General features: G+C 45.6%; 1 protein-coding gene and 1 long non-coding RNA gene across 4 annotated transcripts; one reads left to right on the top strand and one right to left on the bottom strand.

Annotated features, from left to right (window-relative positions):
• Window positions 1-142: 142 nt before the first annotated feature.
• PACSIN3 (protein kinase C and casein kinase substrate in neurons 3) lies at window positions 143-24,872 on the top strand. Of its 3 annotated transcripts, none has more exons than XM_053979627.1 (12): window positions 143-333; window positions 12,558-12,640; window positions 14,088-14,188; window positions 14,624-14,780; window positions 15,561-15,796; window positions 16,195-16,350; window positions 16,901-17,076; window positions 17,881-18,001; window positions 18,465-18,595; window positions 19,259-19,324; window positions 19,835-19,995; window positions 21,563-24,872. In XM_053979627.1, exons 3-12 carry the CDS (start codon window positions 14,135-14,137, stop codon window positions 21,676-21,678), a joined length of 1,374 nt encoding a protein of 457 aa, XP_053835602.1. In that variant the 5' UTR covers window positions 143-333; window positions 12,558-12,640; window positions 14,088-14,134; the 3' UTR covers window positions 21,679-24,872. The 3 variants fall into 3 exon arrangements, with proteins under 3 accessions (XP_053835602.1, XP_053835604.1, XP_053835603.1); XM_053979628.1 differs by lacking the exon at window positions 143-333 and adding an exon at window positions 562-626; XM_053979629.1 differs by lacking the exon at window positions 19,259-19,324 and having other exon boundaries at window positions 144-333.
• LOC128808480 (uncharacterized) lies at window positions 24,814-26,191 on the bottom strand. Its single transcript, XR_008437472.1, has 2 exons — window positions 26,103-26,191; window positions 24,814-24,916 (listed from the first exon to the last, which is right to left on the bottom strand). It is a non-coding gene; the product is annotated as an uncharacterized LOC128808480 (long non-coding RNA).
• Between the last annotated feature and the right edge of the window lie 1,752 nt (window positions 26,192-27,943).

Here is a 27,943-nt window from a genome sequence, read left to right as displayed (position 1 = left end):
CAGCCCTTCCCAATGTGGAGGTAGGGGGAGAATGACGACGGGAGCCGGCGCTGCCCTCCCGGCACCCTCCTCCGACCCCACCTGCCAGGGCAGAGCCCGCTCCCGTTAATTGGATCAAGGGCCGGGCGGCGGGGGCGGGGAGGCGGGAGCTGTGCCGGAGCAGCCCCGCCGCTGCCATCGGAGCACCCCGAGCCCGGGCCCGCCCCGCCTCCAACAGCTCCGGCGGGGCGGGACCCCCGAGTCCGCGGCTGAAATAGGGGGAGGGCTCAACCGGCCCCACCCCCAGGTGGCCGCTGCCCGCCGAGCGTCCCGCCGCGCCACGCCGCCTGCGAGGTAAGCGGTGGGGTCACTGCTGTGGGCTTTGCTCCCCCAGGCCCGGCGCCTTTTCGGACCTGTGCCCTGTGGGGTGCTGGGGGTCCTGGCGGCGGAGCCCGTCCTGGTCCTGGCGCCGCCTTCCCGCGGCGAGCAGCGTGTCTCGGGACGCGCTGGCAACTGTGAGGGAAAAGTTTCCTCATGGAAAGGGGGCGGGTGGGGGAGGCGGTACCCGGCTGGGCGCTGGCTGTGGGCAGAAGGGGACTGGGAGGCGGCTCAGGGCGGTTTGTCTGGAGGCGCAGCGGAGACCCCCGGTAGGTGCGGGAGCGACGGCGTGCGGAGCTGGGAAGGGCGGTAGGGCTGCGGTCCCGGCGGGTTGGTCGCGAGGGGCTGGAGAAGCTCTTGCCAGAGTTTCGCTCCCTTTGCGTCCCTACGCTTTGCCGGGTGCCCCGGCGCCGGCCTCCCGGGGCCGGCCCGCTGTCGCCGCCCCGTCACTGGGGGCTGCCGAGGCTTTCCCTCCCTCCCTCCGGAGCCCGCGCCTCCGCTCCGCCGCGGGGACAGGGGCCTCTTTGTGCCGGATCCGCGCAGAGCCGCTTCCCACTCTGAAACCAGAGCCGCGGGCGCTGACAACGCTGTGGAGAGCGGGGATAAAGCGGCTTCCCAGGACCCCCTGGGAAAGGGGCCGCTCCGGGGCCCATGTTCGCGGGGCTCTAGTCCCTTGTCTCCGGCGTCCGTGTTGCCGCTCTGTGAGCCGGACTCCGGGCAGCTGAATGGAAAAGTTCGGTAGATGGGACCGAACAAGATGTCCTTGTTCGTCCTCTTCCTCTCTTCTGGCTGCCGACAGCAGGGTGGGGAGGGCGAGGGACAGGCACCAGGGGTGCTGCCTGTGGCCGTGTCACCGGGCCCCTGGCAGGCTGCTGGGGTTACCGTGTCCTCTCCAGCCTAGGGCAGGAGAAAGCTGATAAACAGGGAGGGTATTAGTGGGCCTGAATATCCAGTGCTTGAGAAGACAGTCTGATTTGTTTCTGGGCACGGGAGGAGGGTTCCATGGTCTCTGTAAAGCTATCGATAAGTGAAGCTAGCGTGGCCCAAACGCATTAACTTGTTCCACCACTTTCTGTGCCAACTATGTGTTCTTTCCTTGCTTCAGTTCTTCAGGTATGCAAGAAGGCTCAGGGCTTGGTGGGGCGGGTGAGGTTAGCTGACCACCGCCAGACACTTGTTCCTGGCCCTAGGAAGTAGTCTGGCCTTTTTGTTCACTCTTTGACCCTCTTTATAGAACTGGTGCTCTCTATTTCCTGAAACTGGAAATGAACTTCTCTCCCCTTCAAATCAGCTGCCGGTCTAATTTGCACAAAGAAATTTCTGATATAATGGTAATTGATCGCAGTATAGAACCCAAGCAGAGCCTCCCACTCTGCCCTGGAATTGAAGTGCCACTAAGCCTTACAGTGGGTGACTCAAGTCATTCTCGGGAAGGAATCAGAGCAGAATGCACAACTGCAGTGTGTGGGCTAAAATGACAGGGTCCAGATACTCAGTGATCCAGGTGTGAGCTGGTCTTTGGGTGGAGTCAAAGTGAAGCTTCTCCCCATGAGTTGCGTAACTAGGCACATTTTTTCATGCAAGGATTCACCTGTCCCTGAAGTCCATAATGTGCTTTCTGTGAGATGGAGTCTGCTTTGATAGTGTTTTGTGTAATTAATGGTATTTCTCTAGAAGTTCCCTAAAATATTTACTCGATTGTCCTTTGAGTTGCAGCTTGGAACAGAATGAATGTGTGAGCTAGATCAGCTGCCTGCTGCCTTCCCTATTCTGTGCCTGGTCCATTGTATTGTTTTACTGGCTTTTTAATTTTTTTCTTGTGATCTGTGTGTTTGAGCTTCTCTGGCTTGCCTGCACTTGTTCAGGTGAAGACGGTCTTCTTCTCAGGCTGCAAAAAGCAGTAACTTCAGTGTGTCACCTTTGTATAGGGCTGAGAACAACTGCACACCTGGAACTCTTTTCTCAAATGTCAACAAAATTGTGTGTGGCTGGACTGTGCCAAAATGCTGCAGGTCACTGGCAGACCGTGTGTATAACCAAGTCATAAAAGCCTGAAAATTTTATGGACCCAGATTAATTTCTTCACAGGATAATGACTGGTGCTTTTAGTCATTTTAGGTTTTTGTGGATTTTACAAGACCTAGCCTGAATCTTCTGGGCTTTCCCTGGATGATCATGAATTTCCAACAAAAAGAAAATAAATATGTATCAGAGAATCAATGTATATTTACACACACACATGCATATATATATAATACAACTATATATATACATATATAATGTGTATATATAATACAATAATGTAATAAAATATATATATACACAGTAATACAAAAATTGGACTTCTTAGAAGATGCAAAGCTGTAAGAATGCCTCTACCACCACAACGGGGTGATGTGAGCTTCTGTCAGAACATGATATCAGCAAGCATGGCAAACACTGTATATTCTTTATTCTGGCCATCTCAAGAGTGGAGATCATTCAGTTATTGTTTGAACCATTTGGTCTGTATCATGGCTGGCATCCAGGGATTGAACTGGGGACCTCAAAAGCTAAAAGTATCTGCTTGTAGCCTGAGTGGAAAAAGCTATACTCTTGATCAGAGAGCATTAATAAACTGCCTGTGTTTTTGCCATCAGCTGATCAGTGATCTGTGAATTTGGGTTGCTCTTGTGAGTTCATGGGGAAATGCCTGAACAATACGAGAGCTGTTTAAGCCCTTTAAGGAGCTCTTATCTTTTTAAAGCAGACTTTGTGATCAGGCAAGCTGTTTTATCGCTAGTTACTTAGTATGATGGGTGTAGAGGGTACTCTGTGAGAGGCAACTGTAACAGATAGATTTAAAAAAAGCCTTAATATTTTAGTCTCAGACTTTATTGGATGGGTCAGAAAACAGTGGCTACTGTATCTGGAAATTTTCATGAAGAATTTAGAATTTTGCTCTTTGAAGAATTACAACAGAACTTGGCATCCTGGAAGCAGTTAAGAAGCTGTTCAAGTGGTAGCTTTTTGCCACTACCTTGCAGCATGGTGATGACTGTAATTTAACATCAAAATGCACTCTTGACTGTCTGGGCACAAGTTTTTCCAGCAGCACAAAGGAAAATGTTGTGCAAAGAATGGTGCATCTTCTGCTGTAATAATCCAGCTTTGTTTCAATGACCGGTACATTAGTCTCAATTCCTTCATGCTGAAATGTGGGCTGAAGCTGGGCACTGCTATAAGGCACTAAGTGTGATTGGCATCCTAATCACATTTGAGCCTTCACTGGTTTCTCCTTGCTGTGAGTGGGACGATGGGAATGAGCCTTTGAGACTTGGGATAGTTGGAATTTGTGTGTTAAATCTAGTGATTGTCACTGGGCACTGCAGCTTGTTGAAAAGGCATGTGAGAGATCTCCATGGTACCGGGGGCCTGGATCCAGAGGCATTAGGTTTGTATGGGATTTTATGCTCTCTTAATAGGTGACTGTGGTAGGACTCTGGTTATTGCAACTAAGTTTTTCCAGGCTGGAGTTAGAATTGCTGCAGGCAACCCATAAGTAACAGTGCTGGCAAGTCTTCAGCCTCCTCAGTCCTGTCCCTACTGTGAGCTTGCCCAAGCAATGTATCTCCTGTTTGCAGGAAGATACAGTACTTGCCTCCTGGGCTCTCAGGGACATAGTCCTTTCAGTCACCTACTGGTGATTTGCTGTTGGCAGTAACTTGCTGCCATCCCTCAGTACAGTACCCCTGCTGCTGAGCCAAACTTCTCCCACTCCTGAGGGTGCTGAACTGCACCAGCTGCAGTACTGCTGTGCAAAGCTCTGAAGTGGCCTTGCTGCCTTTTCTGACAAGGGCAAGAAGCTTTCATGGAGGATTGTGAGAAGATGCAGCATATTTCACTTCTTGAATAATTACAGGTATTTACTTCTGCTTCTTGATGTTTTCAGTCAACTCTGCCTTGGATGAGGACTGGTGAGCTATGGTAACCCATGGGAAACCTTGCTGTTGACTCCAGCAGGCTTCTTCTCCAATGCAAGTAAACACCTAGGGTTTTGAGCTGCTTCAGGAGGCATTGCAGGGAAATAAAGCCCACTGGATTGCTTTGTTGTGCGTGTGGTTTTTTTAAAAAGCCTTCCAGTGTTCTTTCCTCACATGTCAGGTTGAATCCTGAGGACCAGAAACCAAAATCATTCCTTTGGGCAGTGGACTGAGAAAGCAAATGACATTCCAGTGATGCTGAACATTAAAATCTGTCCGGTCACGTGTGCACTTTGGGCTGAATGCCCTGTTTGCCTGTGTTCTCCTAAAGTATTTTGAATAAAATTTAGGATATGAAGTGTTAATAGTTCTGGTTTTCAGCCTGAGATCCAAAAACTTATTTTAAGAGGCACTACTGATACTAAGGAGCAGATTCTGTGCAGATACTATGAAAGCAGATAAAAGTTGCTCCATGACATGCAGGGCAATGAACTTCAGGAAGAATGTGTGAAGTATTTGTGGCCTTTCAGTAGAAGAATTTCAGCCTTTCAGTACTTAAAATGAGCTTATATAAAGAGGGAGAGCAACTTTTTGCATGGGCAGATGGTGATCGGACAAGGGGGAATGCTTTTGAACTAGAGGAGAGATTTAGATGTTTTGAAAACATTCTTTACTTAAAGGGTTGCTAGAATAGGTTGCCCCGAGAAGTTGTGGATGCCCCATCCCTAGTAGTGTTCAAGACCAGGCTGGATGGAGTTTTGAACAACCTGGTCTAATGGGTAGCATCCAAGCCCGTGGAGATGGGCATGGAACTAGATGGTCTTTGTGATCCCTTCCAACCCAAACCATTCTATGATTCAATGTAGTATGAATCTCCACAGTGCAGGCCAGTTCCTAATGGCTTTCCTACTTCAGCCTTGTTACCTGTGTGTATCTCTGGGAAATCTGTCAGAAAGGTATATGAATATATTTAGAAGTGAAGTACCTCCAAAGTGGCTGATCTGCCAAACTCTTCTTGAACCAGGAGATGCTACAAAGGAAATATAAGTTCTCTCCAGTCCACGGAGCAAATGATGCTTTCTTTCCACATCTGGTCCCATAAAAAAATATGCGAAATGACTTTGTATAAAAGCTACTCTACAGTCCTTCCAGTTTATATAGTATTGAAATCTGCCTTAAGTTGCAGTTATTTTTATACTGTTCAGATTTTCCTGCAGAATAAACCTAGCTCTGGTAACAAAAGGTGAAAAAAGAGCCTTGCTGTCAAAGTGGAGGAACTGGTCACACCTGGAACAGAAGCAATGGGTGTAATACTTTAACCTCATTCTTCTTTACCATAAGAGATGCCCTAGCACTCAGTTTTATCTTATTCAGCTCTCAAGTCAAGGAGTTGGTTGCACTCCCTTCTACAGACTGTTTGGGACTTGAAACTCTGCAGAGAACTGGATGAACTTCAGAAATGCCTTGATGATGATCTTTAATGTTTTTGTTTCCATTATATGAATATTTGGAAGGAAAGTATTCACATAATAAGCAGTTTTAGTAAATCAGCTTTTACCATGTAAAACCAGAAACCTATTTGATGCAGCCATAGATAAAGAAATGCAGTACTTTGAAATAATTGGCCATATGATTGTCACACACTTGGTCTGAAGGACAAATTTCTTCCAACTCTTATCTCCCATTCCCCTTTCTCAAAAAGCAGCCAGTGGAAAAGACAATTATTGGTAAAGGAAATCCAGAAGCTGCAGAACTGCAGATGAGTTAAAAACTCACTGTGGCTTCCAAGTGGGAGAAGGGAACAGAGAAGGCTGGAGACTTCTGACTGCTGTGCAGTCTAGTGACGCAAGAAACCACCAGAAGCTCATTGTTAGAATGGACCTAACTGGCTTGTGGCTCCCACAAAGTTTGTTTGACTGCATTGACTGCAGTCTGCTTCCTTAGGACTTCCTAATGCATTCATGTAAACTTGATCCCTGCTCTTGGCATTGCAAGGTGATTCAATCACAGGAGACTATTCCAGTGGCAGGAACTTACTGGAGTTTGCCCCCCTACCTGCTCCCCATCCACAACCACAGGAAACACCCCTGATCACCACTTCCCACTATTTCTGCCTTCTTTACTCAGGGTTAAATGAGTCCAGGGCATTTTATTCTGTTTGGATCAGTGTTGTTCACATGAAGATCCAAACAAACCAAGCTTCTTACTCCAAGCCTAGTTGGAGAGGATAGACTGGTCCAACCTGCTACTACAATAACTTATCTTTACTAAGTTCCAGACAACTGTGTTACAGAATGGACTATTGATCTTACCAGTTAATAAGTGCAGAAAAAAACATTACCAGGTAAGATGTAGATTAAGTCCTGGAAAATGTTTGCATTCAGTGTGGATTGGGACTGCTGAGGAGGGATATGCTAGCTTTGACTAGAGCTTTAAACACCTGTTTATCAGTGATTTAGGAAGAAAGAACTTTCAGTTGTTTGGGGTCCTATCTGATGAAAAGATGGGATGTGCATGTGGTTGGTGTTTGCTTGCAGAGACTGATGCAGCAGGGTGGGAAGTACCCTGGGAAATATCCAGCATAGAAGTAAACAAATAAAGAGGCCAGGGAATGGGACAGTAGCAATTACAGGTTCCCCATATCTGTCTGGGTTAAAACCTTGCCCTGAGAGAGTGGTAAGACAGAGAGTGTGAGAGCTAGAAAGTGAGCATGCTGGGACTTAAGGAGTGGAATGGGAATGATGCTGTTCATAGGTCTAAGAAAGCAGCTAGGGTAGTGCTGTTCCTGGTAACTTGTGTGTGTGGCTTCTTACTAAGCTATCAGCTGCAGCTGCTAAACACATAGATACAACATACATGTTTAAATTATTCCAGCAACCATTTTGAATAAAAATGAACAATGCCTATTGCCCTATTTGAGTATGGTACACAATGGTTCGGCACTGGCTTTTTCCCTCCTTCAGCTCTGTATTTGAGATTGTAATTTTTTTTTTTTTTAATAAAAAGAGCAACTGGGAAGAAAACGTAACATGTGCCCTGATAGCCCACTACATTCCTTCATTGGCATTGTCTCATACTGTCATGTTAACCAGAATAGATCTGTGTTCCTGTAATATTAAAGATCTTCGACATCATATTGGAAATAAAAGCAGATTTTTTTTCTTTTCTTGGTAAAACAGTTTCTGTCTGGTAAAGCTATGTCAGCCAGGAATCATAACCCCTAGGTTAGCAGCAATGTATTAGTATAAGTCTGTCTGTCCTGTAGCCTTGGCTGCTGACAGGGAATAGCTAATAGTAGAAAGGATTGAGTTCTGCTTGAACGCTTTGAAAACAGCTTGGGGTGGCACATGGGGAATGTCTGTCATTGGTACATTAACTTGATCTGAATGTGAAGACTAAGCTAAAGAAGCTGTGGTCAGGATTCAGGGGGTCAGCCTTTCATTCTTGTCTGTGCATTAGTACTTTGGTATAATCATTGAGAATTTTGCTAGTGGACAGCCACATGATCTCTAGAGAGTCATGGGCTGGGAGATGGGCTTCTGTTACAAGCTTGCACAGAGCTGAAGTGACCTCTGTGTGTAGTTACTGTTCTGCCTGGTGTCTCTCTGACCTTTCCCTGGCTGGAGAAATGAGCTGAAATCTTGCTTGAAACTGTACTAGACAGCCCTGGCAGGCTTCGGTCCTTAGGGAGAGGCTGGGAAACACTGGCTTAGTCCCTTTCCCAGTCAGGTGACTGCTGAGGGCGTGACACAGCAATAAGATAAATACCTCTAAGGGAGATTTTGGGGGATCTTTGTGTTACTTGGCATTCTTTCTAGCAGTAGACAAGAACTGTCCCCTCTTCAGAAAGGTGAGTATGCCTATAAATACCAGACCTCCTACATAATGGCAGTGGAAAGCACATTACTGGACATCATCCCAGTTACTGGTGCAGAGCTATTGGATGTGCAGTTCCAGAGCTGGGGAGTCTGGAAAGGACACCCTGTCCCATGCCCCATTTCATTCTTTCTGTTGAGGACCTTCCTAGCTCTGTTGTACCAACAGCAATCAAGTTTGTTACACTGCTGGAGTGATGTGGAACCTCCTGCCTTCAGCTCTCTAGTTTCATTCTGACAAGTTAGAAGGAAAAAAAAAGGGATTTCATGCTTGTCATTCTGTAAGGGAAGGGAGGGCTGCCATCTTTTTGTATAATTGGATTGTTCAGATTGAAACATTTATCTGCAACCTATACCAGAGTGCCAGTGTTTTTGGAGGGAAAAGAATGCCTTGACCACTGTGCTGTACAGAAAAAATGACCGGGGAATCAAACAAATTGGTTGCAGAAAGTATCAAATTCCTGTTTTCTGGTGGTAGTTGTCTTGAGGTGGAAATTAGTTAGTAGCAACCTATTACTGATTAAAACATTTGCTTAGCTTGGCTTTAGCACCTATATAGAAATTGATCCACAATAAAAATGTGTCTTCACCAAACCTCACTTACTAGATAAATGTAACTCAATTTGTTCCTACATGTGTCTGTATCCAGCATTTGCTGTTATAGTTGGGAAAGGGAAGAGGAGTTGGGCAGAAGGCCTTGCCTGGTGCAATATACAAACTTTGTTTATGAGGATGAATTCCTGCAGGGCTGCAGCCCTTTGAGCCTTTGCAGAGTTCAGAGATCTTGGGGAACTTAGGAAAACAGTTGCTCATAAGGATTCTCAGGAAGCAGTCAAGCAATGCATAGAAGTGGTGCCTTGGGCATTTAGAGGCTGGAAGTATTGGAATGTGGTAGAGATGGAAGAGAATTTCTGTGGTTTACCTGCCTGAGAGAAAGCTTTCAATGGACAAGAGCTATTATTACTTTTGGATCTAGAAGTTTTCTTTGTGGATCAGGACCCTGTTGCACAGATGCTGTGAAAGCATGAAGCAACAAGGCACACCCTACAATGCGTAATGGGTTTCACATGTTTTTGAAAGGGAATGTTTTAGCCTGACACCTTGGTCTGAGGGCAGGGCTCTGTGGTCTGAAACACGTCCCTGATTGGATCACGAGTGAGAATAACAACGTGGCTTAAAGGTAGAAACATCTCTACCACAATGAGCCCTCGGGTATTTTCCTGAGTGGAGCTCAATACCAGTGAGACAGTCATGAGCCATTCCATCTTTCTGCAGCTAAAGAACAAGAAGCATTTTTTGATAACTTAACAAGGAGTTGATAGCAGGTGTGGCCTAATAATTATGTTGGCTCCTAAGTGAGAGCAGGTACGTGGGAGAAGGGAGGTATCTTTTCTAACACAGCAAGCTGAAATAGTTGTAGCTGTCATTTGCATGGTTCAGATTGCCTGATATTGCTGGTTGTGGTGGTGTCTGTGATTCCCTTATCCGCAATCGTCTGGAGGTGTGAAATGAATAACAGTGTAGTTGCTCTTTCCCTCTTCTTCAGAGACCTCCTCTTGCAGGAGCTGCTGTGAGGTCTTAAGTAGCTCTTAACTGTGAGAGCTGATAAATAAAGGTGGGAAGGTAGGCATAAACATTCCTTTGCCCTGCAAATATGATTTGCTAGATAGCCTTCTCTTAGCAGAGGTGGCAGTGGCATCAGGAGGAGTCTTGTATGTGGTACTGGCCCATGTAAAACTCTAGTCGATCCAATGCAACTCTAGCTATGTTGCTCATACTGTATAGGCTCTGCCAGCCCTCCTGAATCATTTGGTGGCTCTTGATAAACCAGGCTGTCCATGAGGTATCCTTGTCATCTTTATATTGCTGTAAAACAATGTCCAGGCTTTGGCATATATATATATATATTTACCTTTCCCGTCAAACTTGGGTTTTCCCTGGTCTCAAACACTTAGTGGCTCATACCATGTGGTATTTCAGGAATAGATAGGCATGAAGGGGTGGACTGGCAATCTACTTGCTAGTCTAGGGCTCACTCAGGGTGACAGCAACAGCTGTTCTTTTCAGCCCCTCTGGGCAGTACTAAGTACCTTCCCTATGTCTGAATGCAGATCCAATTTGATCTGCTGACTGACATGGGCTCGTGAAGTATGTAAAGTCCAGAAAAAGCCCAGCAGGAAAGGGTCGTTCTTATTCTTTGACCTTTTTGCTTCTACCAAGCTGGATTTTTCTGGATTTTTATAAAGGCTATACAACTGCTATGGAAATACGTACTCAACTGACTGCTTACTGAGGTCATGGAGATTAGCCTGTAGAAATATACCACTTCACTGTATTTCCCCCCAGCTACTGTGCTAATGACTACAGTAGCGCCTTAAGCTGTGGCATACTTTGCCACATGATATTACAGATGCTGAAGAATCGTAGGAATTCAAAAGCAGGTTGAAGAAATTAATGAAGAGAAATCTGTTGAGTACTCATTCATAGGTGGCACATCCAGCTCAGGGATGTTCCTGTCAGCAAGTGGTTAGAGGCTTGGAGAGCATGCAGGCAGGCATCATGTATGCTTGCTCTGTAGTCAAAGTGAGGGAAAGTATCTCCTTTTGGCTGCTGTCTAGAAAGGCTATGAGGCCATGATAAACCTTAGTCTGATCCAGCACAGCTACTATTATATTTCAGAGCCAGTTAGTGATAGTAAATCTGGTTGAGTTGGTGACTCCTGAGAAAGCAAGCAGATGTGACTCAAATTCTAACATGGAAAATGCAGAAAGAATGGATTTAGGGTTTGGGATGTTTGCTTAGCCTGACTGTCCCTCAAATGAACAAGCATATACTGCCATACAATAGCTTTCCACATTTACCCCCTAAATTCTAGTACCATGTAGTCAGCCTGAATTGGAAACCAGAGATGGAAGGCATGTTTGTGATTCACTGCTTCCTGATAAAGTGGGGATGGGGGAGTAGTGCGGAAAAAGTGATACAGCATTCATTTGTCATGTATCTATGTCTTCATCAGGAGAAAGAAAGAAAGAAAGGATGAGTTTTAAATACACTTTTACATACCTTCACAAAGTTTTTTTAAATCATAGCAATTTCAGGAATGTTTAGTCTGGTTTTATTGAGGAGTACTGGGAAGCCTTAACCTTTTATCCAGTGACCTGGATGACTCAGTCACAATTCTTCCCCCTCAACCTCTTGTCTTCCCCTTCCTCACCAAAAGTCATTACTACACAATAACCCAGTCTGCTTTTCTTTCCTTCCTTCTCTTTCCCTAATGTCTTTCATTTCTTCTCAAAAATGGTCTTATCATCTGGCTAAAATTCCCACTTCCATGTTTTGCATTTTCTACTCTCAGTTGCTCTAACCTTCCAGCCTCAGCTGAGTGCATACTGGTGACTGAGAAGGGATTTTTTTTTTTTTTTTTTTTTTTTGCTTGTCTACAGTTGAGGTTTTTGTTATTTTTGTCTGGGTTTTTTTTGGGTTTTTTTTTTTTTTTTTTAATAAATAAACTTTTTAGATTGAGGTAAATCCCCGGGGATGTAAAGATGAGATAAATAAAAATGTCTTATTCTGCCCTGGCTTCTCTTAGCCTCTGCAGACCTTTTACTTCTCTTTGCTCTGTGGAAAGCTGAGGACCATTACCTGACCATTACCATACAGCAAAATAAAGTATTTCTGAGAATGTGATTGGAGCAGCTTACAGAAGCAAGGGACAAAAAAAGCTCCCCTGCTAGAGGGCCACATCCTACCAGTGCAGTGCTAGGTGCTCTTGTACTAAAGGGACTGTAGACCACAATATGCATTCTGGTGAGTTTTGGTGGCTTTTTCTTTTTTTCTTTATGCAGAGTTATCAAGTTCTTTGACTTGTGTATAAATCTTCATCATTAGTTAAAAGAGACTGGAGAAGGTATGTGTGTGTCCTTCTCTCTTTCTCCCAAAGGCAGCTATGTGTAAAAGTATATGCAGCAAGGGCATGAAGGCGGTGGGGTTTGCTAAACTGGACACTGTCCAGTGAGGGGGACCAGGCCTCATGTGGGGTGCCTGGGTGCCTATTTTAGGCCTTTCTGGCCCAAGCTGTTCCCTGTGCTCAGCTGTTGTGATGCTACCTTTCCTGCACAGTGCTGTCAGCCACCCTAGTGTTTCTATTTTAACTCTCTCTGGGGCTAGATCTTGTGACACAAGGATTTGGCATCTCCTACGTGCTGGAACATGGCATCTCGGGAGGCACAGTGGGTGCAGCTGCTATATCAGAGAGTGCCCCTCCTAAGTAGCTCGTAGAAAACGGACACCCTTTTGTGTGCATCAGAACAGGCATCATCCCTGCAAAGAAGTGTCTGACCGTGTCCATTTCTGTCTCCTCCAGTCTTTTTTCAGAGTCTGAAGAGCCTGAGACACACTTGCCAGCTTCCCACTGCTCCCCTGCGGCATCTCACTTTCAGCTTTCAGGTATGTAGTTACTGGGGCCAGGAGTAGAGTTGCATGCCCTGGAGGCTGTAAGATGGTTTTGCAGTCAGATGACAAATGGTGGGGAGGGAGGGCAGGGACAGCTGGTGGCATGGTGGAGGAATTAATTTTTCAAGGTTTGTGTACCTGAATGTCATATCCCATTTAACAACTTGCTTCAGTGACTGGAATTCAGCATTTCCAGCCTTCTGAAGAAGGCCAGAAGAATAGCATTAATATACTTCTGACACACTCCATGGGATGACACTGGGCAAACAGTCAAATGTCAGAAATTCTTGAAGTCTGGGTTGGGGCGCTTCACTGTGCGGCTCATGCCACCAAGAAGGATTTGTATGAGGTGGGAGATGTGGACTCTTGACCTGATCTTTTCTGCTGTGTGCTCTGTGAGCTAGCAGAATGAGCAGATACCTCTCTGGGGTGTGAGGGAAGCTTTTTATAACTAGGAATGTGCAAGAGGAGAAGTGGCAGCAAAGGCCATGCATTAACCTGTGTTTGTCTGAACAGAACTGGGCTTGTCATCAAGTGACTGGGCTTGGGTCCTGTTACTCCTTCTCTCATTCTTGCACAAGAACAACCCTGAACCTCTCCCCAAGGAATTCATGGCTTTGTACCACATCAGGAACAAACTGGCAGTGCAGGCTAGCACAGGGGAATGGGCAAAAGTTCTGAGACAGCAGAGAATGAGAGGAACCTTTTACCTTCCAGTCTAGATTTTGAGCCTAATGCAGTGAGTGTAGTGAAAAGAGCAGCTGTGCAGGGATGTTTCTAGGGAAGCAGTGCTGCTGGGTAACAGGCACATGTGCTGCGCTGCCATTTGGCTGGGTATGCCCCAGCACCTTTCTGTACTTCTGTTCCAGCACAGTTCAGCTGGTGGGCAGCTTATGGGGCTCCTCCCCATTCAAGACATGCCTGCCTGCTGACTGCTCAGTCTTGTTTTCCCCAGTCAGTTGTTGTAATCCTGAGTCATACTGGGAAGCTGGAGTCATCTCCATTGACACAAGACTTTAAATAAAGTCTTTCAAGGCAGATTTTAAATAGTTTTGGCTACCTCAGTTTCTGTTACCCTCTTGAGGGCTTTGGTTAAGAACAGAACCTCTGCAGAAATATTTGGTGCTGCTGAAGAGTGTTGGATTCATGAGCATGTCCAATATCTGCACAGCCAAAGTTTGGCAAGATTGTCTTCTGCAACATCCTTTCCCAATGTGTTACAGGCCTACCAAGGAGGCCTCTTGTCTGCAGGAAGGGAGGAGGCTGGTTCAGCCCTGGGCATCTCTGCTGGACCTTGCCATCTGCAGCTAGAGGGGCACTGATGACAATACTTGACTGCAGGGCAGCAAGTTGGGCTCCTCCAGCTCCAAGAGTCATGAACTATGCTGTCTGCAAAGGCTCAGCCAGTGCTATGATGGAAATCACTTTTCTCTCTTCTCAGGTTAACTGAAATCTGCAAACATTCTCTGCTGCAAGAAAAAGAGGGTGATGTCATCAGAAGATGATGCTGGCGGGGAGGCTCCTGGGGGCAGTTTCTGGGAGGTAAGGAAAGATAATTGGAGTGTGAGGGAGGTAGGAGTGTCATCTTACCACCCACTGGTGAAATTGAGTTGAGTTCCAGGTCTGTGGTGACATGTTGCCCTTGAGGAGTGGAAGGGAGGAGCTGTGGGAAGGTTCAGTGCCATGCTGTGTGTTACTGCAGGGAGTAGTGAGTCTTTCTTCCATAGATACTGTGGAATGAGAGTTCCTTATTCAGTTGACATTGATCTGAGCTGTGAGAGAAGCAAGCAAAGCATCTCAGCTTCTTCCCTCCAGTGCTGTATCTACATGAGACTGCCAGAGGACGGTCTGAGCCCAGATGCTGACTTCAGAAGGGTCCATGTTCCCTCCCTGTGCAATGATGGGCCTGCTCTGGTCTGTACTGAAGGAATGTGAAAGTCAGTACAGTATAAACGATAATGTTGTGTGACATTTCAGGCTGGAAACTACAAGCGGACAGTGAAACGTGTGGATGACGGCTACCGGCTCTGCAATGACCTTATCTCCTGCTTCCAGGAGCGAGCCAAGATAGAGAAGAACTATGCCCAACAGCTAACAGAATGGTCCCGTAAGTGGAGGACCAATGTGGAGAGAGGTAAAGTTGGCATATCAGACTGGGAACAGGAAGCAATCATTGCACTCCCCTCTTTGAGTGCTATCTCTTACTGAGGTGACACTGTTTCCTTGAGGGACAGGCTTCCCCTCCCCAGGGAGGGGGTAACTTTCTTGGATGTCTTTTTTGTGTATTTGCCTGGTTTTGTAGTCAGTCCTCTGATTCACTTGGAGATGTGTTCTCTTGTCATGTGCATGGTTATTAAAAAAAAACAAACAAACAAACATTTGTGCTTAGTTTGGCAAGTCCTTGGGCAGTCCATGTCTTAAATCAAGCTGGAGATACCCCCCCTTTAAGGATGGCTTAGCTGTCTTCTCCTCCAGTCTGAGAATAACTACTAATACTGTGATTTAGTGCCAGTATGCTCAAACTGATAGTGTCTCACAAAGTAACAGGAAACAATGGGACAGATGTCCCAAAGGACCTGCTGGTTTGTGGAGCAGAAACCTAGCCTCAGTCACGAATTAATGTTGCTCTCTGCTCTGAAGCCTAAGCCAGATTTGGGAAGAGAATTTTCTACAGAAACCTTCTCCCTAGTAGGCATTGTCTGGGACTGTTGAAGCTGCCCAAAGAAATGCCCATCTCATCCAGCTCTAACAGCCAGTCAAGATGCTGCCTGGTGGAACTGTGGAGACCAGTCAGTGCTGACTTGTTTGATGGGGCAGAGTTAGACTCCATACTGGTATGTAAGAGGAAAAGAATCTGCATTCCCTTCTATGGGCAGTAGGTATATAAGAGCTTCTCTGATGCTTGTTCCTGCAGGTCCTCAGTATGGTACTCTGGAAAAGGCCTGGCATGCCTTCCTGACAGCTGCAGACAAACTGAGTGAAATTCACCTGGCTGTCCGAAACCACCTGGCTGGTGAAGATTCGGATAAGATCAAGGCCTGGCAGAAGGAGGCCTACCACAAGCAGATGATTGGAGGCTTCAAGGAAACAAAGGATGCAGAGGACGGGTTCCGCAAGGCCCAGAAACCCTGGGTGAAGAAGATGAAAGATGTAAGCAAAGTGTGAATGGGGAAAGAGAGATAAGGGTAGTTGAGCTGGCTGCCTGATTTCAAGAGCCACTGGGCAAACAAACTAGGTTAGCCAGAGTAACAGAGAATTCCCAGAGGGGGATGGATCTCTTGAGGATCTCATGTTCTTGTGGTTTTATAACTTCCTTCCCATATGGGAAGACTTTGGTAACAGGTTTTGTATTCCTGCACAGCAGGTGAGCACTGAAAAAGAGATCATTTGAAGGTACCACTTCCCACTGAAGCATTGTATACTAAATGCTGAACTGGCATTCCTGTTAGGTTGCTGCAGACTCGAAGAAATACTAACATGCCTCCTCCGAGTATTGGAGGATCAATGTGGGCAGGATCATAGCTTTTTCTGCATCCCTTCTCCTGCAGGTGGAGACTTCTAAGAAAAACTATCATGCAGCCCGGAAGGAGGAGAAAACGGCCCATACAAGGGAGAACCATGCCAAAGCAGACTCGTCTGTCTCACAGGAGCAGATGCGCAAGTTGCAGGAGCGTGTAGAGAAGTGCACTCAGGAGGCTGAGAAGGTGTGTGTGTGTTGTATGGATGGCGGTCACAAGGACACTCCTTTCAAGGAAAAAGCATTGGTGGTAATGTGCCTCAGGGAAATGATTCAGCTGAAGCCTGTAAGACAATGCGAAATCCCATCATCTGAGGTTTTAGTGAGCTAGACTGAGACTTCAGTAAATAAGATCTTGGTCTTTGAAGTTAGGCAAGGTCCTAATTTATAAATAAATTTAAAATAAAAAAGGAAAAAAATGTAGGGGACTTGGTGCAGGGAGTGGAACCTGTAGAGCTGAAGACTTGGCTACCAAAAATAAATTATTTGTCTGTCCACAAGAGGGAAAGTGTGGAAGGTCCTCTATGAAAGAGAGTAGTAAGGAAGAACAGGAAACTTGCAAGAATATTAGGAGAGCAATGGACTGGGATATCAGTTGTGGTGTTTCTTAATTCTTTGGTGTATTTGTTCAACAGTGCAGGGAAAAATTTTTCAATCCCAAACCAGAGTAGGGAGGGTTGTTACTTGTTTGCCATCAGGGCAACACACATCTCACCACTGCTGTGTTCCTGCTGCAGTGCAAGGATCAGTATGAGAAGATGCTGGAAGAATTGAATCGCTACAATCCCCGCTACATGGAGGACATGGAGCAAGTGTTTGAGGGCTGTCAGGAGGCAGAGCGCAAGCGATTGTGCTTCTTTAAGGAGATGCTTCTGAATCTGCACCAGCATCTCAACCTCTCCACCAGTGAAAGGTACTGGCCCTGATGCAGAGGGGAATTGTGCCAGCCTGGAGTGCTTAGGCTCTGGTGAGGGATGCCACTTCTGGTGTCTCTGAAAGCTGCTTGCATCAGCCAGATCTCACTTCTTCCCCTTTCAAGTGTATATTAGAACTGGCATTTGGTCTCTTTAGAGTGACCAGTGCTGGGGTCTGTGATTGTAGGCAGTGCCAAGCTACCCAGAGAGGATTTTCTGCCTTTGAACCCTTCCTTTTTCACTACTCTCCAGTACTGTCCTGTGTATGTACTTCTAGCCTATGAAAAACCTCATGTTGCTATATGTAATCCCAGGCTAAGGAATGTAGTAGGTCTTTTGCCTTCTAGTATTGATGGTTATTCCACCTATTTTGCCTTTAGTAGAGAGACTTTTTGTGAAGTAATGCCTGTAAGGCCACAAGTTGCCCTAAGCAGAGGTTACACAGGGGTAACAGGCACAGCCAAAAATTTTCTGTGCCGCTTTTATGGTAGAGGCAATAAATCTGAGCCACCTCCCTGTCCATGTGCAAGAATGTGCCAAGTTATTTCAGTGCTCATTTAATGAGCTGTGCTGGCACTTGTTAGGCACTGCCACACCAAACAAGCCTGTCCCGTTTGCCAGGCTGACTCTCCAGTAAGGAAGGCTGTGTTTTCCTGGGGCTGAATAGGTGGTGCTCTGGCATCCTTAATCCTGTGGGATTGAGGATACAATTGTGCATGAGGTTAATCTCTTCCTTCCTACTTGGCTTTTGGGAAACTGCCGAGGGATTTGATTACTGGTGGTTCTGTCTGTTCTGGTTGTAGCTTTCATGCGTTGTATCGGGACCTCCACCAAGTCATCATGGCTGCAGACAACCAGGAGGACCTGAAGTGGTGGCGCAACACTCATGGACCGGGCATGGCGATGAACTGGCCTCAGTTTGAGGTGGGGTAGCAGTCTAGAGTGTGTTAATGCTATTTCCAAACAATTAGCTGTTCAGCTAATTGGTGATTACTAGTCTTGTGTTGGAAAGACCATGTCTTTGCTCAGCAGGCTCGGGATGTTGGGCTCTTTTGAAATTGTTGTGTTGCAAGCTGTCTGCTGTCCAAAGGGGCACACGTAGGCTGCCAAGCTATATTCCAGCAATCCAGCTGCAAGGTCAGAGAACAGGAGGTGGTGCTCAGGGCCGTAGGACAGCTTTCTGTGATGATTTTCTCACAGCCTCTCTTGTTGCACCTTGGGATTCAACAGAAATGAGCCTGCTATACCAGCAAGGCTATTGAGCTGACCAGTTCAGCTGCTACTGAAGTACAGCCTGGTCTTCTGTTGTTTTATATTGGGCAGAAAAGATGCACAGAGCTTTTCTATCTGAGTAGCTTTGATGGTATTACTGGTTTTCCCTGGATAGGAATGGTCCCTCGAAACACAGAGGCAAATCACCAAGAAGGAGAAGAGTGGCAAGATGGCTGATGATGTCACACTGACCAGCATTTTGCCTACACGAGATGGTGTTGTCTCACAGACCCCTCTGCAGACAAGGTAAAGGCTGAATTCTGGGATACATCAGGTTAGGAAAAGTACAGTCCTGCCTAGGGTCATGAATGAGTTGGATTGATAAGAGTCATCTCTTCCTTAATTTCCTGTCTCTTGTCAATGGCCTTACCTGTGGCACTCTGGAAAAGGCCATGTAGAAAATGCCATTTAGGGTAGCTGTTTGGTTTTGGGTTTGTTTTGTTGGGCTTTTAGGGTTTTTTTGGAATTTTTTGTCAAGCACATTCTGCCTCACAAAGTGCCTTCCTGGTAAAGATCCTTCTAGTGACAAGATTTAGCCCAGTCTGACTAGTGCTGTCTGATTCTGGCATGCATTTCCCCAGTTCTTCCTCCCAGACAGGGTGAGAAGAGTTAGGGGTTGTGTGGTTTTCTAAATGAAGGTAACAAATTCTTATTGTTTTTGCCTGGTATGGTGCTGAGTAGTACCTGACAAGTTTGGGTATAGCTGCTTCACTTACCAGGAAGCAAGCCGGGAGAATAGTGAGAAGCAGAATAGACTCATCCTACTGTTCCAGTAGCTGTCCTGCTTTAAAAGGTAGACTCTGGCCAAAGTGAACTGAGCAGAGAAGAATGGGGATATAGAGATTTTTCAAGGCCACTACTGTATTTCACAGTCAATTGGATTCAGGGGCCCTATTTGCCAATCTACAGGTTTTCCTATCAAGAGGAGCAGAACAGCTTCTTCTATGACACCCTGAAGGCACCAACCCATGTGAAGTTAGTATGGAACATAGCCTCTGGGTTTTTTGGGTTCCCAGTGTCTATCTTCTGCTGCTCTTCCCCTCTTCTTTTGTCCCTGACTTGGAAAACATAATTCCAGATATCTCATCAGGATGCAAAACACAGCTTTTCCTCTCTGTCTTATTCTTGGCTGGAATAACTCTGGATGCAGCGGAGCTCTCCAGTTAGGACTGGCCTTCCTTGTATGAAAAGATCTGCTAGAGTAGGAGGAGGTCATGAAGAGTGTGTGTGTGTAAAAATACTTTGAGAGTGAGTTATCCTCCTGGCCCTCAGGGTTCCAATGCTGGGGTGCTTTCAACAAAATCTACTGTCTCCTGGAATCTCTCTTCCCTGTTCGCCCTCGCTTGACTTTTGGGCCTCTTGCACCCTGTCCTATAGCAGAGCAGTCTCAGGGGGAGTCAGGGTGGTGCATGATTCAGGAGGAGGTTGGTGAAAGATCAATCTACTAACAACCATCTTGTCCCCTCTTGCCTTCCCCACACGCAGCGGAGGGAAGGAAGACATTTCGGAGTGGTCAGATGAGGACACTCCCAAGAAGTGTCCGGATGCCAACGGGCATGAGGAAGACCTAAAGGTACCAGGTGTACGGGTACGAGCACTCTATGATTACACAGGACAGGAGGCTGATGAGCTGAGCTTTAAAGCAGGTACAGAAGCACTAATCTCTTACTAACCTTCCACTGCCCTCACTTGGGCTCACTGAATGTTTGAAACACTCTGTAAGAATTGCATGTCCACTTGAAAAATGACATTTATTCTTCCCTTGGTCTGACCACTGCCAGCTCCTTTGAGGTGGATGACACAATGGGAAATCCAGTTTTTTCTAGACCAGAAGATAGTGAGGCCACATGGAAAGGGACAGTCTAGGCCTTGGTCAGAGTGCAGGGAGAGCAGACCCCTGCCTCTTCTTAGGGCATTTATGCTGAATTGTGCCTTGAGCCTTTATTAAATGTTTCTCCCTTGCACCATTGATATAAAAGTTACATGGGTGTTCTTTTCAAATAATGTGAAGATAGATATTTTGGGAGACGCTCACCCAACTGACATGTACTACTGAAGGCAGAAGTCAGCTGGCAAAAAACAGCTATACAAACTGTTGCTCAAAATGGGTATCTCGAGAATGGAGATCCTGGCTTGCAGCAGAGGATTGAGCACTGGAGCAAACAGACCTGTCTCCTTTTCTTCCTTTAGTTAAATTTAAGTTTGCATGTGCCCTCCTCTCATCTTCAAGTGGACATCGTGATCTTGGGAGTGTCTCTGATCTTGCTTGTTTTGAGTTTTACATGGTATCTCTGTGCTATGCCTCTCCAAAACACACCCACTGAAAGTCACTGAAGTCCTTCAGTAGCAGAGCCTTGTGCCGGAGGCCGATATCTGTGCTGCAGTGTTACCATGCTAGTAAACTTCCTAACGCTAACCTGTTGCTTTAAAATATCCTGGAGTATGGGTGCTCTAGAACTTGACTTGGTTCTTTCATTCCACTCAGCAGATGAAATGGGGTATGACTTGTTAGCTGTAGTCATCTCCTTTTTGAATCTGCTCTGAGCAATGCATACCATTAAGGTTTCAGCTTAAGAGCAGTGACTTTCTGAGACTCTGCCAATGTGGGATGTGCCTAGTGATGCAGTCAGACCTCCCTCTGGCAGAAGTATGACCTTCTACAGGTCGAGGAGGGGATCTTTCTGCCCCTTCCCAAAGTAGATGTGGGAATGTTAAAAGTCTTTCCTGGTCATAGTCAGAGAAATCAGTTGATTTCATGCCTTACTGGCCAAACCAGACACTCCATCATGGAAATAGGCATTTTGGGTCCTAACAGCCAGAGCTTAGCAGCTTCTTGTATTTCTTCCCTCTTGCCTATCAGAGCAGCCACTAAGAAAAAAAAGTCAGATCTGTCTGATCACTCTGGTTTGTAAGCATGTTCCTTAGGGAGAGAAAAGCAGGCAGAACTATAGGGCACAAAAGTTTTCTGATGCTGAATAGAAGAAGTGAAGGTCTGTTTAAGTTCCTTGGTCGAGGTGATAGTACAGAGTATAAATACTGAAGAGATCAGTGATTCTGGCTTTGATTAAACTGCAGTATGATAGGGGTGTTAAGGGGAGAAGAGTGTGATGATTGAGACCAATAGTCTTGTTTTTTATCAAGTCATCTTAGGTGGGTAAAAATGCCATGCTGCCTTTCTCAAGACTGCCTCCTAATGATTGTTCTTACTTTTAGGTGAAGAACTAATGAAGATTAGTGAGGAAGATGAGCAGGGCTGGTGCAAGGGCCGACTTCTCACTGGTCAAGTTGGACTCTATCCTGCTAATTACGTTGAGAAGGTTGGATCATGATTGCTGCTGCCCCACCAGTGCCTCACAGCCATACCAGCATCGCCTGCAGAGGTCACTGGGTCACTCCTGGCCCCAACCCACCTTTGCAGTATATCCAGCAGTTTCTGGACTTTAAAGGCACATATTCCATGTAACTAATGCTTCATTTTAAACATCTAGATCTGTAGGGATTTTCTAAAAAATAAACAAGGATGAATAAAGACTTTTCTGAGCACTACAGTAGTGTAGGAGTGCAGAAAGAAACAGATCCTTTTGACTTGCACTCAGTGAAAGGAGGTAAGTGTTTTCAGGGAGCTCTGTAGAAGAGAAAAAGCATATTTCCTTGACTTCAGTGCACATGCATCCATAGTGCATTGAGTGTTGAGGTCTGCCCTGCCTCCAGGCTTCCTGTTCAATTAACTGTTGATATGCAGGGTAATAGGGAACTTCTACTATTGTTTCCCCTTTTTCGCTCCATCAAGCTGACTGGCAGAAAGCTCTTTATTCTCTCATGTCTTTTATAAGTTTTCCCTCACCTGCAAGCTTGTTGGCTTCCCTGATAAGGCAGCTGGTAAAAGTTACACAGCTACAACCTGAACATCTGTTTTCACTGCCCTCATTTTTATTGAGATAACCCCAGGAATGAATGATTGTATAGCTGAGGCACAGGAGAAAGAAGCTTCTGTCTTGCATGGTGTGGCTGTTCAGGCTAATGAGTTCTGAACAGACCTGTTGTGCAGCAAGCTGGAGTTGACTGAATGCTCCCTGAGCTAAAATGGATTTGAGACATGCTGAAGGCTGTTTTTAACAAAATGACAGCCATGTTCCAGTGCTTTTCTGCTTAGGATTCCTAAATTCACTTGTGCATAATCTAACACATCTAGATTATTTTTGCTACACCTCTCTTCAAGAGCACTTAGTGCACAGTAGAGACCCCTTTTTTTTCCCTTTCCAAGATCTTGACATACACAGGGCTAGAAGTGCACTCCCTGCTTTGCCAAAGACCCCTGCACTGTGATGAGGGTTGCACTGTGGAAGTTGCCTGCTGGCTAGCACAAATTATCTATAGAGGGATAACTCCCCTTTTTGTCCTGAATTGCTGCAAGTGCACTTCTGCCCAGTTGTTAAGTGCCATTCAGCAGGGAGGATGTATCAAACATCTTTCTCTCACCTGTCCTCCTGCCTTTGAAAGCCTGTGAGGCTGCTGGGAAGACCTGGCATCCTGATCCTAGTGCTCTGCATATTCCAGCATAGGGATGATAAGCCCAAGAGCTTGAGGGAACAAAAAACTGGAAAAGCTCCCATTGTCAGAAACAAAGGCAAGCAAGCATTTGCTTAAAAATGGCTTACTTAGTACATCTGCTTGAAAGTGCTGCTGAAATGCATTTGAGTTTATAGTAACCTTCTGTAGTGACATTCTTATTCTGGCCTAGCAGATGTGAGTGACCTGGCTCAGTCAGACTCACAAAACTCAATCGAGCCTCCACCAACCACTTGGGGTGAACTGCTTCAGAGCTGTTTGAAAAAAGGGTGCTACACATAAAGTCTAAAGTCATGGATGAACAATGCGATTAAATGTATTGTGTTAACAGCAGCAGCTAGTAAACCAAAATGTAGACTAAAACAGAGGAGGGGACAGACATATTCAAGCACTGTTAATTTATGAAGATTAAAGTATCACAAACATCTCATTGCCTGGTTGACACCAGAAATTAACCTTTTACAGCATACTGGATGTCTTGAAATGTAGTCTGCCATGGACAAAGACATGGGAGACTAATGCTATTTAATGCTTTTGTGAGACCACAGAAATTTACAGTTGGAAAGTTTTGCTTGAAATATCCCTAGCAATGTACTTCATGAATGGGGAAGAGGTGTGCAAACCAAAAGAAAAAGGCTAAAGCATTTTGCTCAGAGTCTATTATGTAATTTCTCAATAAAAGATAAAGTATTTCCAAAAGGCAATTATATATCTAAGCAACAGACATTAAAAATGCCTGGATTTAGCTATTAATTGAATTAGTATTCTAGGTTCAGTATCTGAAGATGCCTCTAAGCTTATGCCATGTAATTAGAGGTGTTGGTATATAAGCACTTGGATTTATTTAAAGATCCAGTCTGCTTTCAGTTCTGTGTCTCAAGTAAAAATATAATTAGAGTTGTGCAGTAATTGCAAGTGTTCCACTTGCTGAACCACAATGGAATGATTTGTTGCTCCTTTGTCCTAGCACATGCGAATATGAAGAGAGCCGTGCCTGCCAGGCTTCTGAGAGAACTGAGACTAAAACAGTGCTAAAATGACCTGAGATTCCTATAAACAATACTGAAGTTTCCCTGATTAACCTGCATATTTCAAACACTAATGCTAGACTTGCATGTAAGGTCAAAAAATGGTAGAAGGGAGCTACAGAGGATGACATGGAAAATTGACTTTTAACTCCTCTTTTGAGTTCTAGTCAGGCTATAATTAGGGGTGGAGCTAGGTGTGGCCATAACATGCTAAAGGACAGAAATGTCCAGTGAACAGGACCTCTGATTACAGTACAAACAACCTGAAATTCCACAGGACAAAGTCTGAACAGACTTGTTTGTCCTAGGAAAACATGACCACCTGATTATAGTGGGCTGCTTGAAGGTTTCCAGAAATTGTGACATATTGTATCTTATGTGAACAAGTTCTCTAATGACTGTTTGCACATCAGAAATTCCTGCCAAGAGCTGAAGTAATGGACAGCAGACAATACATTGAGAATGAAAAATTGCATGGCTGGACTATACCTCACAAACAGGCATGGCACTTAGTCCTGGCTACCCAAAACCATCTGGATTAGTAAAAGAGAGCTTGTGTAGTAAAGATCCAGCTGGAGGGAAGGAGGAAAAAAAAACCCACACCAACTTACATCTAATGATCTTATATTAAAGTAATAGCTCTGCCTGGATACTTGGTTTTCCACAGAAGCAAATGAGGTTTTGTTAACCACAAAGGTTCTAGTTGAAACTTCCATGCCATGCCAGAAGTTTTGTGTGTGAACAGAGACACGTATACATAAACTAATTGCTGTGCCTGAATTCCAGAAGGCCAGTGAAGCCTGTTCTTCCCCCGTGGTTTTTGTAAAAAAAATACAAACGCACCTCTGTGCCTGATGGGCAACACAGTGAATAATTATCTAGTCATATTTTATTTTTTAATAAAGCCATTCCTTGTGGAAAGCACATACACCTGTGATTAGCAGATAATTCATTTGGTTCTGGCATCTTCCTGGAAAAGAATTTTGGAACTATCATGCGAAGCTTGGATTTCCTGTTGATTAATTTTGTAGGAAGAGGAAGTGAAAGATTATCTATGACAGATCACACCCATTTCCCCAAAGTAGCAGCTGAGCTTGGCTAACCCAGTAATGGTTTTGCCCTGTAGGCAAAATCTGGGTCACAGAGCCCACGGGGCAGCTGTGCTGTGGGATGGCAGCTGAATTGTGGTTAGCCTTCAGCTCTGGGTGGCACTCCCACAGCCCTGCCTGGAGCTTGGGGCTGTTGCTGCTTCAGTTTACTTTCCATCCCACTTCCCATCCCCTGTGTCCTCGTGGCTGTTTTGCTTGGCACTAAGCACTGAGGCAGGTGCAAGTATGTGGCAATCCTGCAGAGAGACCCATCAATGCTGTTAAAAACTGTCCTGCACTGCCTCTGCTTCTGCTCTGTTTGCAGGTCCAGCCCAAGGCCACAGCTGTGAGGCTGTGGAGCTCAGCTCTGTTGTCTCCTGCAGGCTCCCCCGACTGCAGTGCAGGCTCTGTGTGAACTGGAGCTGCCTTCCATTTGTGAGCTGCTGGCATTATGCTTAGGGACAGCAGGCTGGAAAAATCCCTTCTGCTTGTGAAAAAAGCTGGTGTTGTGGTCAAAATGGGCTTGAACACTCCACTTAGACCTGTAGGAGATCATTTCTAGAGTAACTGCACTGAGACCAGTTGCTAACAGATCATGGGGCTGAACATGAGACAAAGCCAGTGCCACAAACCCCATCTTGACCCATGGAAATGTGGTTGGAACTGCAGGCTGGCAGCAAAGGTTGTGGAAAATAAACAAGAATAGTAAGGCAGCATGATACAAGGCAAAGTGTCTTCAAAGGTACCTTGCACCAAAACAACCCAAAACCAAAAAAGGAGAAACAAAAAACTTGTAACCATGTGATGAAGCGCTGCCCAGGTCCAGGCTACAAGGAGCTGAAAAACTCAGGGCTGCAAGGGAGTGAGACTTTACCAAGCTACCTAGGTTCTTAGCAGATCAAAGAGGATTAATATGAGATGATGAACAAATCCTTGCTGAAAGAGGGGGGAAGTGGGGGTGAAGTAGGTTCTGTAACTGGAAGAAACTGGTTAGTTATCTTTAGAACATCTTGACTAAGCAACATGGCTCCAGTGAACTTTTCCAAACTAAATTTCAGGCCAAATCACCTCAGCTGTTTTCAGCACATCCATTTTTTGGCTATGTCCTCCTGTTTTTCATCATTCAGTAACCCTGCTTGCAGAGGTTTCTGGTTTGTCAGTCTCTCAGCTTAAGGCAATTACAGCTGCAGCTTGAGACACCTCAACAGGCAGTGTAGTGGTGCTCAGCACTTCTTCCCCCTTAGTGTGGGGGTCCATAAGCTCTCCTCTTCAGTTTCAGCACGTTCACTTGGTCCTAGTTAAACATCCTGTGGTCCCTTCCTCCCTGCATTTCCTTTCTGTCCAAGCAGCTGGAAGTCTTCTTCCAGGTCCTCCACTCTCCCCCTGTGACTTCACTACCTCCTTCCTGAGTCTGTTGTTCCTGCTTCCAGCAGGAGGCTGATACCCAAACAGTCACTGCCTCCAGCTGTAACCACAGTAGCCCTTTCTCTCAAATTCTCTTAGGGCTTCCCCACAGGTGCCAGATGGTTCTTAAGGTATGCTGTGTCCATAATTCTATGGATGTTTTTTTTCACCAGTGGCTCTGCATCCCCTCTACATATTGCAGCCCCCTATGGAGCTGAAGCTACCTACTCCCCTTGCACCCAAATCCTTCAGTCCTAGTGGCCTGTTAGACAGTGGCAATTCTACTCTGAAAATCCTTTGTTTTCAAAAGAGCTTTCTCATTTTGCCTTGTTTATTACCTTATCTTCTGGTCAGCTCTGCCTGCCTTTCTTTCATGGGTCACTGTCTTCTGCTTAAGGCACACTCCCAATGCTTGTAGGGGTTGCAGGCAACTAGTCCCTGTACTAGAGGGATTCAGTTTATTTAGAAGACTCCTGAGTGGGGTGATCTGCAGGGAAGAGATTACACACCTACTGGAAAATTTGGAAGAGTAATGTTTGATGGGTGGACAGCCCTGCTGGTTCTGACCTCAGGCAAGTTAGTGCTTGAGCTGTCAACTGCCCTTGAAAGAAGGGAGCTCAGGGTCTACCAATATCTCAGTTTTTCACCTTGCTTCCATGTGGTGTGATGTGCGTCTTCCATCACTTGAGTGATTGTTCCCTGCCAAACAGCCTGCTTCCAGCAGGGACACCTGTAACATCTTCAAACAGACCAGAACAGCAAGATCTAAAACTAGTCCTCAGATCCTGGAAACCCAGGCCACATCAGCTAGCATACCCTATTTTGGGGTATATCTAAAGCTTCCCAGGTCCAAAGCACCTTCCAGGCCAGAGGTGATATTACCAGACACTTGCAAATCAACATTTAATTGTAATATTGGAAATAGAATAACAAAAGCCTGAAGATACACATGTATATGCAGACAGACATTCACTTAACAACTACTCAGGAGCAGCACACTCCTGCCCTGGCTCTACACTCCCATCACCCTTTCCATCAAACCGCAGCAGTTCTGTGTGGCAGCCCAGCAACGCTGTCTGGCACAGCTGAAAGGGACAGTCCTCTCTCCTCCCTTTCAAGACTTCTAGCCCTTACCTTACTTATGCAGCGCTTGCACAAGCTCGAGATGAGCTCAGCAATGCAATGACAATTGCTGTTTGAGCAGGGCTCAGGACACAACTCAGCCCACAGCTGCCACTTCCCAGAGTGGGTGCAAAGGAGAGCACGTGCAGCAGGACCAACCTTTTGGCTGCAACACAACCCCAAATCAGAGCAAGCCATCCATGACTACACTCCTCAAGATCTCTCAAGTTACCTATCTGTTGTGTTCCTTAAATTATGTGTTGCTTCAACATTTGCTGGCTTTTCTCCAAGCCTCAACATCAGTAAAATTGTGTAAATTGTAAACTTTATTCACTCTACACATACTGTATTGGCTCCTTATCTTAGATCTTGCCTTAAGCATT

Source organism: Vidua macroura, chromosome 6, assembly GCF_024509145.1.
Source record: "Vidua macroura isolate BioBank_ID:100142 chromosome 6, ASM2450914v1, whole genome shotgun sequence".
Lineage (NCBI taxonomy): Eukaryota > Metazoa > Chordata > Aves > Passeriformes > Viduidae > Vidua > Vidua macroura.
The sequence above is the reverse complement of the archived record's forward strand: the minus strand, read 5'-3'. Positions and strand labels throughout refer to the sequence as shown.

What these genes read in the sequence shown, in the direction of transcription:
- PACSIN3 (XM_053979627.1), top strand. Translation starts at nt 14,135, where the DNA reads ATGTCATCAGAAGATGATGCTGGCGGGGAGGCTCCTGGGGGCAGTTTC. An exon ending in GCACTCAGGAGGCTGAGAAG is followed by an intron (nt 16,351 to 16,900) that starts GTGTGTGTGTGT and finishes TTCCTGCTGCAG; the next exon opens with TGCAAGGATCAGTATGAGAA. An exon ending in AACCTCTCCACCAGTGAAAG is followed by an intron (nt 17,077 to 17,880) that starts GTACTGGCCCTG and finishes TTCTGGTTGTAG; the next exon opens with CTTTCATGCGTTGTATCGGG.